Source organism: Callospermophilus lateralis, chromosome 6, assembly GCF_048772815.1.
Source record: "Callospermophilus lateralis isolate mCalLat2 chromosome 6, mCalLat2.hap1, whole genome shotgun sequence".
Lineage (NCBI taxonomy): Eukaryota > Metazoa > Chordata > Mammalia > Rodentia > Sciuridae > Callospermophilus > Callospermophilus lateralis.
Window position 1 is genome coordinate 154,111,201 of NC_135310.1, and position 17,841 is coordinate 154,129,041.

General features: G+C 41.3%; 1 protein-coding gene across 5 annotated transcripts in view; it reads left to right on the forward strand.

Annotated features, from left to right (window-relative positions):
- Window positions 1-17,841, forward strand: part of Rnf144b (ring finger protein 144B) — a 160,263-nt gene that overhangs the window by 134,109 nt on the left and 8,313 nt on the right. For all 5 annotated transcript variants that reach the window (XM_076859253.1, XM_076859255.1, XM_076859254.1 and 2 more), the window contains one exon: window positions 15,958-16,162. In XM_076859253.1, the coding sequence (XP_076715368.1) occupies window positions 15,958-16,162 (205 nt within the window). The remainder of the gene's footprint in view (window positions 1-15,957; window positions 16,163-17,841) is intronic.

Consider the following 17,841-nt stretch of genomic DNA (forward strand, 5'->3'; position numbering starts at 1 on the left):
TTTTGGGTATTACCTAGAAATGATATGTTAAATTATATGGTAATTCTGTGTTTAGTTTTTGAGGAACTATCAAACTGTAAAACCATACAAATATAAGTTTAATATAAGTGTGGTATTTTAATGTATTAAAGTATGGAAAATTTGATTCAACACTTCATTTTATAATAAAAGGAAATTGAGACCCAGAAACATTATACTCTTAGATGATTTTAGAAGTCATTTTGTAATCATGTAATAATTCATTATCACCCAATACAAATAATTTCTATTGGAAAATAGGCATTCCAAGTAAGAATACGTTTAATATAATGAACTGCTACATATGAAATTCACTTGATGGGATAATCTTTATCTAAATTATATACCTTTTACCTAATAGATTTCCTGTCAATCTCCAATTCAACCCCCCTCCCCTTTTTTTGAAGTATTGCATTTTATTTATTTATTTTTATTTGTTCTCCTTAGTTGTACATGACAACAAAATGCATTTCAATTCATCCTACACAAATGGAGCACAACATTTCAATTCTCTGGTTGTACACAGTGTAGAGATGCACTATTTGTGCAATCATATATGTACCTGGGTAATGATGTCCATCTCATTCCACCATCTTTCCTACCCTCATAACCCCTCCCCACCCTACCCTTTGCCCAATCCAAAGTTCCTCCATTCTTCCCTTGCCTCCCGCCCCCATCATAGATCAGCATCCACTAATCAGAGAAAACATTCAGCCTTTAGTTTTTTGGGATTTGCTTACTTTGCTTAGCCTAATATTCTCCAACTCTATCCATCTACCTGCAATTGTCATAATTTTATTCTCTTTTAATGGTGAGTAATATTACATTGTGTATATATACCATAGTTTCTTTATTGATTCCTCTATTGATGGGCATCTAGATTGGTTCCACAATTTAGCTATTGTGAGTTCAGCTGCTATAAACATTGGTGTGGCTATGTCTCTATAGTATGCTAATTTTAAGACTTTTGAGTATGGATCAAGGAGTGGGATAGCTGGTTCAAATGGTGGTTTCATTCCAAGTTTCCAAGGAATCTCCATACTGCTTTCCAAAGTGTTTGCACCAATTTGCAGTTCCACCAGCAACATATGAGTATACTCTTTTTCCCACATCCTCTCCAACATTTATTATTGCTTGTATTCTTGATAGCTATCATTGTGACTGGAGTGAGATGACATCTTAGAGTAGTTTTGATTTGCATTTCTCTAATTACTAAATATATTGAACACTTTTTCATGTATTTGTTGATTGCTTATATATTTTCTTCTGAGAAGTGTCTGTTCAGTTCCTTAGCCCATTTATTGATTTTTTTTTTTTTAGGGTGTTAAGCTTTTTGAGTTCTTTATATATCCTAGAGATTAGTGCTCTATCTGATGTATGTGTGGTAAAAATTTGCTCCCATACTGTAGGCTCTCTCTTCACCTCAATGCTTGTTTCTTTTGCTGAGAAAAAGCTTTTTAATTTGAATCCATTTCATTTATTGATTCTTAATTTTATTTCTTGCACTTTAGGAGTCTTGTTAAAGAAGTTGAGGCCTAATCCAACATACAGAAGATTTGGGCCTACTTTTTCTTCTATTTGGTGCAGGACCTTTGATTTAATTCCTAGGTCCTTGATCCACTTTGAGTTGAGTTTTGTGCATGGTGAGAGATAGAGGTTTAATTTCATTTTGCTACATATGAATTTCCAGTTTTCCCAGCTCTATTTGTTGAAAAAGCTATCCTTTCTCCAATGTATGTTTTTGGCGCCTTTGTCTAGTATGAGATAACTATATTTATGTGGGTTTGTCTCTGTGACCTCTAGTCTGTACCATGGACTACATGTCTATTTTGCTTTCAATATCATGCTGTTTTTGTTACTATTGCTCTATAGTATAGTTTAAGGTCTGGTATTGTGATGCCTCCTGCTTCACTTTTCTTGCCAAGGATTGCTTTGGCTATTCTGGTTCTCTTATTTTTCCAAATGAATTTTGTGGTTGTTTTTTCTAGTTCTATAAAGAGTGTCATTGAGATTTTAATAGGAATTGCATTAAATCTGTATAAAATTCTTGTTAACATGGCCATTTTGACAATATTAAGTCTGTCTATTCCAAGAGCATGGGAGATCTTTCCATCTTCTAAGGTCTTCTTCAGTTTCCTTCTGTAATGTTCTGTAGTTTTTATTGTAGAGGTCTTTCACCTCTTTTGTTAGTTGATTCCCAAGTACTTTATATTTTTTTGAGGCTATTTTGAATGGGGAAATTTTCCTAATTTTTTTTCAGTGAATTCATCACTTATGTATAGAAATGCATTTGATTTATGGATATTGATTTTATATCCTGATACTTTGCTGAATTCATTTAACACCAATAATTTTACACCAAATTATTCCATGAAGTAGAAAAGGAGAGAACCCTTCCAAACTCATTCTATGAGGCGAGCATCACCCTGATACCAAAACCAGACAAAGACACATCAAAGAACGAAAACTTCAGACCAATATACCTGATGGACATAGATGCAAAAATTCTCAATAAAATCCAGGCCAGTCACATATAAAAACATATTAAAAAAGATAGTGCACCATGATCAAGTGGGGTTCATCCCAGGGATACAAGGTTGGTTCAACATAAGGAAATCAATTAATGTAATATATCACATGAATAGACTTAAATACAAGAATCATATGATTATCTTAATAAATGCTGAAAAATCATTTGATAAAATACAGCACCTCTTCATGTTCAAAACACTAAAAAAACTAGGAATAGTAGGATCATATGTCAACAATGTAAAAGCTATCAATGCTAAGTCCAAGGCCAACATCATTCTAAATGGAGAAAAATTGGAAACATTCCCTCCAAAAACCGGAACAAAACAGGGATGCCGTCTTTCACCATTTCTATTTAACATGGTCCTTGAAATTCTAGTCAGAGCAATCAGACAGATGAAAGAAATTAAAGGGATATGTATAGGAAAAGAAGAACTCAAACTATTACTATTGACATGATTCTATATTTAGAAGCTCAAAAAAATTCCACCAGAAGACTTCCAGAACTAATAAATGAATTCAACAAAGTAGCAGGATATAAAATCAAACCCTTTATCAGCTGGGTAACCTTATGGTCTATTTCATGAAGATATCATGGAATTGTTTCTAAGGGCATCTTGGGATGCATTAAATTTGCAGTTGATGATTAATCAGTATTTTCTTTGGTTCTCAAATCTCAGATTTCATTGGCTGTGTGAGGCAGAATTATAGAAATTATTACTCTGGAAAAATGTAAAATCAGATTAAATGAAGTCCTATTTCTTAGTTATAAAAATTACTCTTAGTTTTGTTGAACTCCTGTTGCCTACAAAGTTCTTTTCTCATTATTGGTTTGTTGTCCCATGTGTATATTTTTCTCTGTTCTGTTACGTGTTTGATCAGCTTGACTTTTATGTCTTTGTCTTTATGTAAGTCTCCATGGAGAAAAAGTATACTGAATAGGAAAAGAAGAACTTTTTCAGGAAAAATTCCACCACTGCTTACATAAAACAGAGAAACACCCATTGACGTTAGTTGGTTGTTCTCTTCATTTTCCATTCAACTGCAGGTTTTCCGTTGGCTACCGCTTCCCTTTCTGTGTCAGTCTTTCAATATTAACAGAGGACAGAGGATGGTAATTTCTGCATGTGTTAACCATCACTGTTTTCTTTGGTTCTCAAAGCACATGCCTATTGATTAACGTTAGAATTGTGTTTTTCTCTTGTTTATAGAATGTGCTTTTTAAAAGTAGTTTCCCCCCCAGCCCTCAGCAAATTGGGTGAAGATTATTAATCTCTAAGCTGAACATGCTGGCAAACACCTATAATCCCAGCTACCTGGGAGACTAAGGCAGGAGGATCACAAGAGGAGGATCACAGGAGGCCAGTCTGGGCAACTTGGTGAGACCCTGTCTCAAAATAAAATTTTAAAAAGCTTGGGTGATAGAGTGCTTGCCTAGCAGGCACAAGACACAGTGGGTTCAATTCCCAGTACCAATTTTTAAAAAAAGATTATCCATATATAGTTCATATGCAGTCTCTTATTTTGGAGAACCTTGTTTAGCTTTATGTAACTACAAGGTGCTTTAGTTACTCAATAAGTCAAGGTGTCTGTCCTTGGATATCTGTTGTACTCCCATACAGTGAGCACTGTAAACAGGATGGAGAGCCGTATTGTTCTCCTTCATAAAAAAATGAAGCAAAACAGGAATGTGTTTTCCTGTTGTTATTTATTAATCCCACCATATGCACTCATGCATTCAATTGGTGCTTATTTGTGTACTCTCTGTCCTGTGCCTGGCACAGTTCCAGAAGCTTCTGGAAGCTATGGGTCCATCTTTTTAGAAAACCATCTTTCTTGTTCAATGCATTCTCTGCAAGCCTTCATTTTGAGTTTTCCTATTTATGATGTTGCTTTTCCAGTTCCATCCACCCTTTTGTATTTATCTTTGGTGAAATCTTCCTCCTTTTTTTTTTGTATCTGATCACTAGGGTTTATCTCATCAGAACTCCCTAAGCAGTTTTTTGGTTCCTTTTTAGTGTTTTTCCTCTTTTTAAGACTGTGAAACTTAATGACTTTATCATCTGCCAGTTTTATTTGCTCACACCTCCCATCTCTCATTAGTCACCTTCCTTTTCATAGTCTGTATTCACAAGCCCATTCCTAGCGGCTATATGTGTGTGTGTGTGTGTGTGTGTGTGTGTGTGTGTGTGTGTTGATCCCACACTTCTGGTCTTTTGTGGTAAATGGGTGACTCAGTACAGAGCTTCCTTCCTATACGGCTCTGTGCTTTCAAATAATAACTTTCTCCTCAGCTTCGGGTGTCTCAGCTGGTTCTTTCTTGTTGATTGGTTTTAAATCTAAACGGCACCCTCTCAGTATTTCAGCTTCCTTTTGAAAAGGAAGGCATTTTCCAGACAGACACTCCCAGCAGGTAGGGTGCAGTTTTTAAACATGACTTGAAGGAGATGCATGTGTTGAGTTTGCTGCTCCCTGTGTGGATTTCTATCTTCTAATATTGGGGATAATATGGAACTATCCTAGGGTTGTTGAAGAAAATAAATTGGTCTGTCACAGGATGCAATCAATTATTATTGCCATTAGTTGTTATTATTTTTTATTATTTGTGTTAGTCAACTTTTTATTGGCATGACCAAAATACATGACAAGAACAACTTAGAAGAGGACAAGGTTATTTGGGGATCATGGTTTCGGAGGTTCAGTCCATGGTAGGCCGACTCCATTGCTTGGCTGAGGTGAAGCAGGACATTGTGGAAGGGTGTGACACAGGAAAGCTGTCAGCTCATGGCAATTGCGGGCGAAAGCAGGGACAAAAGATAATCCCAAGGGCACGTCTCCACTGACCTACTTCCTGCAACCATGTCTCTCCTGCCTACAGTTACCACACAGTAATCCATTGAAATTATTAACCCATCAAATGGATTAATCCAGTGATTAAGTCATAGCTATCATGATCTAATTATTTCACCTCTAACATTGTCCCATTGCCTAGCATGAGCTTTTCTGGGGGCATATACCTCATAGACAAACCATAACTTTTTCATGACTATTGCTACCAGATATCTTTCCCAGTTTTTCACACTGAACTAAGAAAGCATTTTCCAGAATCCAGGCTACACCTTGGACTGAGCATATAGCACAATAATGTCACTCCTTCTGTTATCTTTTTTAGTATATTTTTATCCTCAGTGCCCTGAATTCTAGGGTTGTGAGGAAACTTGACAATGAGTAACGATTCCATAAATCACCTGTCTTACCAGTTTTCTTTAAGGCGAGTTAACCTCTCTCTAAGCATGAATCCCACCATCTCTAACCACATGCAAGGGTGTCATGACTTGCTGAGATAGGCATCTAACATGGTCACTTTAAAAGAAAAAGTTCCTATAGTGATAGAAGTTAAAGCTTATTTAATAATGGGATTTTTTTTTTTTTTTTTTTTTTTTTGCATAGACTGGTATTCTAGGAGTGAAAAAAAGCACTATCTGATCATATGCTCACTCACTAAACCTGAGTTATACAAATGCCTAATTTCTGAAGGTCTTACTACAACGGTGGTAGACTAGATAACATTAAAGTTTGTTTGGAGGGGGACGGCTGGGGTTGTGGCTCAGTGGTAGAGCACTCACCTAGTTCATATGAGGCCCTGGGTTCGATCCTCAGCACCACATAAAAATAAGTGAATAAAATAAAGGTATTTTGTCCAACTACAACAAAAGAATAAATATTTAAAAAAATTGTTTCCAAGTTTGAAAATCTGTGGTTCTTTTCAAATATCTTGAGAGCAACTATCTTGAGACCTCTGATGATGGTCACCACTATTGGAATATATTTACTATAGCAGATGTTAATTTTGATCAGTTTAGTTTAATTGCATTTTAACTATCTACAGAAGACCTTTGTTCTTTGAGATAACAGAAAGCAAATTAACTTTGGCATAATTAAAAATGCAGTGGGTCATAAAAGTTAAAGCAGTTTGATTGATTTCAACTGATAATTAAATTAGCTTGGGTGTATGGTGTTTTCCACAATAATAAAAATTCATGTGTTGTCTTTTTTGGCAAGACTCATGATGGTGGAGGATGGCAGGAAAACCTCATTTGTTAGTTGAGAGAATAGACAACAGAATAAAAATAAAAGCATATTGCATGTGTCTAAAGTTATTTGTGCCAGCTGGGAAAACCAAGGGTCTTGGATTTCAGTTTTTGAAAATTGAAAACAATCATTTGGGTCAGACATGGTTGTTAGTCCCCTGACAGTTTTAATCTCCCAGCATGTTTCTGTTTCCTGATAATTGTCAGAACACAGAAGTAGAAAACAGTCTTAAATAGCATCTCCAGCCTTTTGCATAATTTACATGAATAAGCACAGTCTTAAGATCAAATAGCCCTGGGTCTTTACCTCAGTAATCAATTCTCCGTTCTATAAGCAAACTGCAGTTCAAGTCTGTGAATTTGTCTGTCTCTGATATAATTATGCCACAGTTAATCACTTCTAAATCATGGTTCACATTAAAATTTCAAGGGTCACTGTTTGGGGGAGCTGCTTTTCAGGTATCTGGATTCTCATTTTCTGGGTTTTTTAAAATTTCTCCCCCTCTCAAAGCTCCATGATGCTTTCACCACTGCAGATGCAGAAGAAATTAATTGAATATGTATCAGTTCACTTCCTTCTAACTTTGGGTTAAAAATTAGAAGGAGGAAGAGGCTAAATCTTCAGCTGTTGGGATCATTGTGCATTTGGTTTACATAATCATCGTGTTTCCTAGGCTAAAAGCCAGAAGGTGGAATTGAATGGCCGAATAGTAAAGAACTTCTCCTCCCCTGGGCTCTCTCAATGTCACATCCCTGTCAGGTCATTGGTCAGGAGAGAGGAGGAAGCTGCAGGTCTTCCTCGGTGACAGTGGTTTGACCACCACCTGGTATCTGTCAGTTTGCTCCTTTTTGGCTTAAGTCCCCGGCAGTCCAGCCAGAGGCCAGGGCTGCCAAAGCCACACTTTTTTCTTTGTCACTAATCTGGCCTCTGGGCCTCACGCTTGCATATGCTCTGCTGCAGGAGATGATGTAGGCCCTCTGCATGCATGCACTCCATGACCCAGGGATCCAACCTACTGTGGATTGAAAATATTTTCTAAGAGGCTTATCCCATACAGACTTGTCTTCTTATCATTATTTCCTAAATGACACAGTGTAACGACAACTTACATAGCATTTGCTTTGTGTTAGGGGTTATAAGTAATCTGGAGATAACTTAAAGCATGTGGCAGGGAATTCATAGGGTGCCATTTTATATAGGGGACTTGAGCACAGTTTTGTTATCTGCAGAGGTCCTGGAACCAACAGCTCAGTATGCAGAGGGATGATTAAGTATATATCAAGCAAATATGCTCTTAATGGCATGTTGGAATTAAAATAAAAATTTAAAGGAAAAACAGCTCTTTTACTTTCTGTTGACTTTTGCTTCCAGATGAGCTATCGGGTATCTGAAGGACAGGTACCTTGCCATGCCCAGAACCCTTTTCTATGGAATATAGGTGTGGAGTGTCCCGGGTTCCTGTTCCTTTGGGGAGGCTCTTCTCCAAGAGTGGCCCCTCTCTCCCTGGGTGATGCCTCTGTTTTCCAGAAACATCTGTCTGCAGGACTAAACAACGTGGAACCTTGATGTACAAGCTGCTGTTACCTTTGGTTCCCACAGGGAATTGCTCTATGATCCTATTTCTTACACTTCTCTTATAGTGCTTCATCATTTATTCAGGAAATAGTGTCCGAGGCATCTGGCTAAGTCAGAGGTTCTCAGCTAGGGCTGCATTTGTCTTCTGCAGGGCATTTAGTGACATCTGCAGACATTTTTGCTTGTTATGCTGGGGAGTGGAATGCTGCAGGCATCTGGTGGATCGAGGTCAGGGGTGCTGCCGAGCATCTAATACAAGGACGTCCTCCGCCACTAAGAATTCTCTGCCAGTGCTGCTGCTGCTAAGAAGCCCTGTCCCGGATGAGGTGGAAACAGTGATTAGCAACACAATATTACTTGCCCTAAAGGATTCTGATGTGCATGGGTGGGGGCTAGATAATAAATTATATGTAGCACTTATATAAATAAAGAAAGGTCAGGGGAAAGAGATGGGTGGATAGGATATTTCAGATAGGATTTTTATGGGACACCTCTCTGAGGAGGTGATACCTGAGTGGAGACTTGATTTGAAGAGCATAAGCCACATGACCACCCGTGGGAGTTACCTCTCAGGCAGATGCAGAGTAAATGCAAAGGCCCCTAGAGGGGAACAGCTCGGCTCCTCACAAGAGGAGGCACTGAACATTGTCCACTTTGGAATATATAAATGTGTGTGTGTGTGTGTGTGTGTGTGTGTGTACATAAATTTATTTATAAAGTATTTTTAGTTGCCAATGGACCTTTATTTATTTATATGCGGTGCTGAGAATCAAACCCAGTGCCTCACACATGCTAGGCAAGCACTCTACCACTGAGCCACCCCAGCCCCCACTTTGGAGTATATTTTGAAGGTAGGCCTGTCCCAAGCTTTCCCTAGTAGAGAGAGAGGGTGGAGGGGAAGTGGAGAGGTCAGGTTGATAGCCAGAACGCTGAGCTTGTCGGGGAACACAGTGTGGATGAAGGAGTGGTGTCAATGGCACTGGAGGTTTTGGAGGTAGGAGGTGGGGGAGAACCTGCTTGGAGAAGGCTTAACATGTTACGAGATGAGAAGGGCCAGTGGATAGCTCTTTGAAGGGGTGTTTTGTTGTTTAGAGAATCGCTGATCCAGCAGAGAGGGTTGGTACAGGAGGGAGGAAAGCTGCAGGAGCCAGGTCCTTAAGATGCAGAGGAGTGGAGCTGGGTGCAGGATGCAGGGTTAGGCTTGCTAGGGGCAGACAGAGTTCTCCTCTCAGTGGAAAGAAGGCGGGCGTGGGGCAGTGGGCGAGTGGGCGAGTGGATCGCGAGTGTGGGTAAGAGGAGGAGCTTTATGTAATAGGAAAGTAGGGTAAACCTGGGGATATTGGACTTGGGCTTTACAAAATACCTCCCAAGTCGCACAAGTTCAGAAACCTCCCACCAGGTGTTTCTAGAGCCTCAACTCTGTGCAAGTTGCTGTGCTTCTTCAAAGTATCTGTAACCCAGAAAAAAGAAATAGATTTTCTTCTTGGTCCTCTCTATCTCTGGGTTCTACCTCTGCAGATTCAACCAGCCCTGGATTGAAAAAATATTTTTAAAAAATTGTGTCTGTATTGAATGTGTGGAGACCTGTTTTCCTTTTCATCATTTTCCAATTAATACAGTATATCAGTTAGTTACGTAGCATTTCATAGTATCAAGCATTATGAGCAACCTGGAGATGTTTTATGATGTAATCTGGGGATGGGAAGATGTGCCTAGGATCTTTGCAAACGCTCTGCTATTTTAACATATGGGACTTGAACATCTGTAGATTGTGGTATCTGGCAGGGGAAGGGTACTCCAGGAACCAACCCAGGATACCGAGGCACTGCGGTACCTGGAGACCAGTGCTCATACATGCCCCAAGATAGAACTGACAAAACTTATTGTTGCAAAATGTGCTTTCTTTTCTAATCTTTCATTTTTAAAAAATTGCTACTTTCAGCTCAATCGATTCCTCAACCCCTTGTTTGAAAAAAGCACCATGAGAAAGAATATAGATTTGTGGGTCCCCTTTCAAAGGGTTTAAAATCACATTAAAGTTGAAGATAAGGGAAAAAATGGGAAGAATTTCACTAATTCTTGTGCAGACCCTGCTATATGCTGGGCACTGTGTTCAGTATGTGATAGACGGTGTCTTTAATCTTGACTCTCCTGTTTTATATAAGGGACATTCTGGGTTAAATGGTTGCTCTTGGAAGTGGTAAAACCATGCTTTCTTCTTTGCCATAGCCCTGGCTGAGTGCAGTGAAAACTAAGGTCTGTTTCCACTCTGGAATTTTTTTGTTTGTTTTGCTTTTGTGAAACCAGACTGCTGTATTACATGGGCAAATCTCTACTTTTGCTTTATTTGGATGAAGTTTGGATATCTATCAGATCAGTTACTTATTTGTGGTTCTAATCTATAGGCTTAAATGTGACTGCTAAAAATGTGCAGTTATAAATAAGCTTCAAAAGCAGTACTGTTGACTCAGTGTCATCTGGCTGTCACAGATGTGACAATCTCAAAGATTTCTCTCCGGCAATTCTAATCAAATTAGCATTTCCCCAATTGAAAGAGAAGAAAGTGTGCATTCCAGCTGAGGGGTCTCTGCCATGAACCAACAGTAGAGAAGGCAGGTAGAAAAACAAATTATGTAAGTGTTCTTTGTGCCCTGAGGCCCAGAGACACAGTGTACCTTTTCTTCAAAATGCTCCTTCTACCAAAAGACCTGTGTGTGGCTATTCAGTTGCAAGGAATAAATCTCTTTAGTCCTGTCCCTATATTCCAGGAAGAGAAATTGAGTCATTTACTCCTTTGAGTATCCACTCCTCCTAACTTACTCAGCTAGGAGGACTTCCAGGAATTTGACCAGATTTGTGTTTCCCCAGGATATTTACTCTACTTTTAATGGCTTATCACAAAGAGATGCTACAACTCCTTTGGCCTGAATGTTCTGCACCAGAGCGGTGTTTAAAAGCCACAGGAGAAGCTCAGGCACCCATATGAGAAAGCAAGGACTTTGCCCAGAAGCAAACCTCCCATAGGCACGTGCATGGTGCCCAAGAGTGCTGTGGGGGTCCTCTAGGCCGTAGCTGGCCAGATTCCAACTGGCAGTCTTTTCTTTCATATTCATTTAGAAAGTGGGCTTCATGGTGGGAGGGGGCTCTCAGAGCAGTGATTACTTTGAATTCATAGATAACTGGTCTTTGTCTTCTCCCCTGATCCTCTGTAGAAGCGGGCCGTGTTGATCCTCTGCGGTTGACAGGAGGAGTGTAGAGTGTGTCTCATCTGATTGGTGGGTTGGAGGGTACTTGAGAGCCTGGTAGGGAGATCCAGGAACCTCTCTCTCTGTGTCTCACTCTCTCTCTCTTTTTGATACTGGGCGTGGAACCCAGGGCTTCACACACGCGTAGGAGTGTGCTGCTCTCCCAGCCAGAAGCACCTCTTTTCGCCCTTCTCCGACTCTGTGGGAGGAACAGCCTGTACTCCACGGAGCACTTCAATGGAGCGTTACTGAGTCCAAGACTCCAGACGGATGTACTAGAAGCAGTTAATAATGGGTTGGGATATGAGACCAGAAGCAGTCTGCTCTTTAGGAGATGTGTAGGCATGTGGGTTTTACTTTAGGTACATGCTGCTATCTATTTGCAGGATGGTCAGGCAATAGAAGTGGAGGTCAGCAAACATAGCTAAAAGAACTGTCTCGGTCCCCTCTGTGGCTCCTCGTCCTTTTGGGCTGTGTGTTCTGCTCTTCACTTTCCCTCTGTGCGCCATGCTGTTCTGTGCTGGGTCTAGGTTTTACACTGTGTTCGCTCTTAATTTGGCCTGTGTTCTGTGGTAGACAGTCTTTCTAGGAGGGGGAAAGCCAGCTCTGAGTTGTCATACATGCCACTTCCTAGGGTGTAAATGCTGCCACTGCAGCGGACCTCAAGCTGCCAGTGTGCTGTGCTGGGACTGCAGGTGGAGTTGGGGAGAGCCGCGGGTGGCCTCTGTGAGTGGTCTGGAGCCTTCTACAGGACAGGACAGCTGGTGTCCTCGCTCTGTTTCCTCTGTGTGGAGAGGTTACTCTCTCCCTTTGTCCCTCCCCTACGCTGGCCTGGCTGCCTGCCCTCGGAGCTGCTTCCTCGGGGCCTTTTCTTTTTATAAATTTCTGTTTCTGTGGCGCTTTAGAGAAGGCAGCCCAGTCTCTGTGGTCCACCTTGGCTTGCGCCATCTGCTTCGTTCAGTGATTAAGAGGGACTCATGGTACGCTCCGATTTTAAAGTTGGTGAAATGGGGAAATTTCATTGTGGATACTTGGATTAAGAATTTCCTGTACATAACGATGAAATAGTCCTTATCTCCACCCCTGAGCTGCTCACGGATACTTGTTAATAATTTCATTTTTGTTATCTTCTTGTGGGACGCACTGTCATGTATTTGAAGCACTTGTTTCCCTTTTCTTTTTTCTTTCTTCCTTTTCTTTTTCTTTTTTGACATTGTACGTGTTTTGAACAGCTCTTTCCCTTTTCACGCTGTGACATGTCTGAGGAGGGAAGTCGCTGTTTTTCTATTCCGTGTGTCCAGGTTTTTAATTAGTCACTTGTTGAAGGAACAGCGAAAATGAGGCACGTCAGTTTTCAGTCATATGATCACAAGAGGTCATGCCTGAAGAAGACATTTGGAATGATCCAAGTTAAAGTGAGAGTTGAGCCCAGTGATGGTGTGAGTCCTGTAAGTAAAACGTGGGAGAACCTAGGACTGAGTCTGGGATCCCATCCACGCATTGGAGCAAAGGAAGCAGGGCAGAGGGATAAAGAAATTTCGTGTTGAAGTGCTTCATGTAAAGTTTCATGTTTTGCTAAGTTGATGTCTTTCCAAATGTGACAGCCCTAGTCAAAGTGGGTAGAAGTCCATGGTCCACGACACGCCGTAACGTACTCCTAACACCAGGACTGCTGTTGGGCAGCTTTAGTGTGCTATGGCCATCGTGGATGAGAGCACTAGGACGTGGTGGAAAAATAAGTCCTACTGCGAGGCAATTCAGGATGATGTGAGTGTATTGTTATAGCCAGCCGTTTGCACAGAGTATGTCCATGCTCTTAAAACCACCAGAAGTTACTGCTTTAAATCAATAGGTAGCAGTCCATTACCATGTCAGCAACTGGAGCCCACAAATAAAATAAGAAACAGCTCTTGCTACTAACTAAAGAAAGAAAGGCCATCTCCGAGAAGTGACTGGAGAATAGCAATTAACAAGATGCAGATCTGTGACCCCAAATTAAAGCAGCACATAATAGAAGTAGGTTCTTTAAGAACAAATTTAAGACTTGATAAAGAAGAAAGGGGCTTTTTAGTGAAGAGGAAAAGCATAGAATAAGAATTGTGTACGTGGAGAAGAATGTGAGACACAGGGGAAATTTGTGTTATAAAAGGTAATATAGGGCTGGGGATATAGCTCGCTCAGTTGTTAGAGTGCTTGCCTTGCATGCACAAGTCCCTGGGGTCAATCCCCAGTACCACCAAAAAAAAAAAAAAAAAAGGTAGATATATTCCTAGGGGATAGCTGAATTCCAGAATTATTTATGAGTTCATAGCCCATATGCCATATTGAAAATGGTTTTATAAAATCAGTTTTTCAAAAGTATATAAGTAATGTTAGTATCTTTAATATTTTTTCAGGTTAATAAACAGAGTAAAGGATTACCTCTTCTCTGTATTCCTGACCTTTATTTGAGGGTAACTGCTAATATGTTTCTTCAACATTCTTATGAAAATATTTCACTATATACATATTTTATCAATGTGGCTCATTATATTCTGCAGTCTGCTTTGTTTTCACTAAATGTATCTTAGAGGTCTTTCTGTATTGTCATATTGATCTATCTTATATTTTCACTCTATGTACCAGTACCAAAAAAAAAAAAAAAAAAATGCACCTCAGGGTGTCTCCCTGCCATTAAGTGATGCCCGACTCCGTGAGGAAGCCTGTCGTGTTCCCCTTCCCCCACCCTCTACCCGCCTTTGCACAGACCTTTATGTATCGTTGTCATGGGGAAATACAGAAGATCACTGTTTTCCATGGCTCTGGGTCTCCCTTGCTTTGCACGGGACTGTGTGCCACAGCTGTTCTGAACGTCCTTTATGGCAACTCATCAAAGTCTGTGTTGGCCCCTTTATTGTCTGTGCTTCTCTTGTGCCACCCTGGGTACCTGAATGCTAGGCTGAGAGCAGCCAGGGGAACCTCTGCCCCGTAACTATCATTGATTGGCGTTCCCAGGCTCAACCGCACCCTTGCATCTGTTGAAGTGATCGCTAGAGGTGCCATCCGTCCTGACGTCCTGTGTCAGTCTGTGCACGTCTCAACTTTCCTTTTTCCCTTCTTTTCCACTGGATTTTAACAGACCTCTGACAGGGCTGGGATGTTACTCAGGGGTAAAGCACTTGCCTAGTGTACGTGGTGAGACCCTGGTTCAATTCTTAGCACTACAAACACCAAACAAAGCAAATAAACAAAACCTTTGATGAATGACAAGCAGATCTTTGATGTGGAAGGCCTTACCTCTAGGTCCCACCCCAGCCTTCAGCTCCTTGGGCTTAGTGTGAGTAAAGTAATTATAGAACAGTTTGGAAGCAAAGGCCATGACCTTGGATCCCATGTATGTCACTCCTCCCTTGGCTTCTTAAAGTTGGGGGTATTAGAGGGTCCATCTCTCTTGGAGTCTGAGAGTCTTTGAATAGTGGGATCCCTTCTTCTGATGATATTTGTGTCGAGGGTTCGTCATTCACCAGTACCATCTCCCAGAATGATCAGACAAAACTCTATATTTAAGGATGTTATTTTGAAATGAAAACTTGTAATAACAACGATAGATTGAATTATTTCATTTTCTAGGTAAGACATCAATGGAGACAATGTTTATTGGGATATTTCACATTTACCATCTTCCCCAATGATGAATTTGTGAAATTATTAACTTTAAAAACTAAACTCCTACTTTTAATGCCTTCGTTTTCTTTCTGCACCACCCTTTGGATTTCTTTGTCTCATGTATATAAATTTCTAGGAATCACAAGCCTTAGGAGGTTTAAACTAGAATCTCATCGGTTTGCTATTTACCAAAGGTGTTGGTTCAGAGGAAAAAGGGCTGTGCTGTACCTCAAGTGGCCTCATTTTCGCATGGTCTGTTTCCTGAAAAGTCGTACCATACAAAGAGAACGTGGAGTCTGTGATTGAAAGAAAGGAGAAACTTGGCAAGTTTTGTAGACACTCAATGGAGGGTTGTTCATCTCCCACCCATCTTCTCTCCTATGGAATAGGGTACCATTCCTAGCCAGTGTTACAGGATGGGCTTCCATCTAGGGTCTGTAAAGGTCCCTGCCTCCTGGAACCCTTGGGTCCTTTACACATTGTCCTCTACGAGCATGTTGGTAGAACAGCAGAAAGCCCAACTGTCAGGAAACCTGACTTCCTGGCTAGGCCACAGCAGATGAGGGAAGAAATACTCTAGGGTTGCAAACACTGATTAGAGAGAAGACCCTTGATTTGTTCGTAAAGGCAGTGGTACCCTATTCCATTAGTACCTACCTTGAGAAACGTGGGCAACCTCGTGGCTGGTAAGTTTAGACCCATTATGAAGACTAACCATAGAAGTCATCCCCTTGGGTTCTATTTTACTTCCGTGGGTGTTGGTCTGTAAAAGAGGGTAATCGAAGGGCAGAAAGCCTCCAGCTTGGATCAGGGACAGGCAGAAGCAACAGGTGTTTCTTTCTTTATGTTTTAGAAGTTCACCTGGACCCCCACCGAACGTGGTGTCCTGTTGCAGACTGTCAGACAGTGTGCCCTGTTGCAGCAAGTGACCCAGGACAGCCAGTGCTGGTGGAATGCCCTTCCTGCCACCTGAAATTCTGCTCATGTTGCAAGGATGCGTGGCACGCTGGGGTCTCCTGCAGGGACGGCCATCCCATCGTCCTGCCAACCGAGCACGGGTAAGGAAGGGACTGTCTGAGATTATTCAGGGGTGTTCTCGGACACCCAATATAGGTTCCCTGGGAGAATGGGTGATCATAATGGCATTCAGAGACTTGTTATTTTCTTATACAATATCCCTGAGCAGTGTGTCAGAGTTGGTAAATCGGTAACACAGCCTAATGACAAAAGCATTTCTAAAAGGGATTTTAGTTACTTGACCCAAAAGAATCTTCCAGATATGGTGAGACTAGAGCTTGTGTGAATTTAGCTTTCTCTTGGGAAGAGAGGCTCCATGCTCCAGGGTTCTCAGTAGAAGGTGTGACTTGTCCACAGCCATCTGCTTGGGTCCCACATCTGCCTGCTCGTTGGGGTCGCTTGTTCTTTCTGTGCGCAGAATGAGACAGATTATTTTCTTACTTGATGAAATCGCCAGCTCCTGAGGTGTGCCAATCAGAGCAGAGAGAGCCCAGCAGTACAGTACCAGTCCTGAATTCTTGGGAAATATAGGAAGAGAGCTTCTCCTAGCACTTTATTCTCTGAAAAGATGGTGCCAAGATTAAGATTTTGTTATGATGAGAAGCTGTGAAATCAGCACCTTTTCGTTTGGAAGGTTTTTTGTGGCAGCAGCAGGATCCTGAGTGAGAGACCTTTATGTTGGATCCTTGCTTTGCTTGAGGCTGTGGCTGCTCTACATTGGCAAGAACAAAATGCCAGTGTTCTGGGCCGGTTGGCATCGTCACCCTGGGCCCTCCAAGTGTGCAGACCAGTCTTCAGAAAGGGTAATGCTGCCTGGAGGTGCAGCTGTGCTCAAATCTCAGACCCGACGAGGGGAAAACAGACCTACACACACAGCAGGCACCAGCTCCTTATCCAGATTCAGGGCCCTGGCCTCAGGCAACGTGAAGAACTGGAGGAGAGGATGACTGAGTTCTGACAGTGTCACTTGGCATCTGAGTGTCCTTACACAGACACTCTTCCTGAGTCTCTTTCCCCACTAGCAAAACAGGTATGAAAATAGAAACTGTCCCCCCCCACACACACCCCTATGTAAGGCTCTTGCCAGTACCAAATCTGGTCATAGAGTGGGCAGCACTCTGTGACCGAGATGCCCCTGGTCAGGGAGGTGGTCTTGAAAAACAAGACCAAAATGTAACCTGGAGCTCTGGCCCCTCCTTCCCACCAGTTGGTCCCACTTCTTGTCTTCTGTGCCCCTTTAGGCTGTGAGCCTGTACTGGCCTGTTCATCTATGTTTTACAATATTGATTATTGAACCCCACTCCTCCATTTATCGAATGAGCAGATCACTAGATGGACAACGCACGCCCCATTTGGACCCTGAGCCAGTTTCTCTCTGCTGTAGCTCACTCCTCCAATTTATTATTCAGTGCACTCAGGAAATGAAATATTAATTTGACAAAGCAATGAGTTAAATCAGCTGTGGAAAGTGTAATTACATAATTGACCGAAAGCCAAAGTAAATATTCTTTCTTATTTTGAGTTATCTGAACAACTAATAATCTGCTTCTCCTATTTTTATCCCCACTATTTTTTTTTTTTTTTTTTGATGTTGTTGTTGTTGTTGTTGTTTTTGAAAGTGGATTTTAAGCACAGGTAACTGAGAGCTCATTCCTGACCATCTGGAGAGCTGGGAAATCAGTCGATGGCCATCCGTTGAATTCAGCTTTCCCTCTCTTTT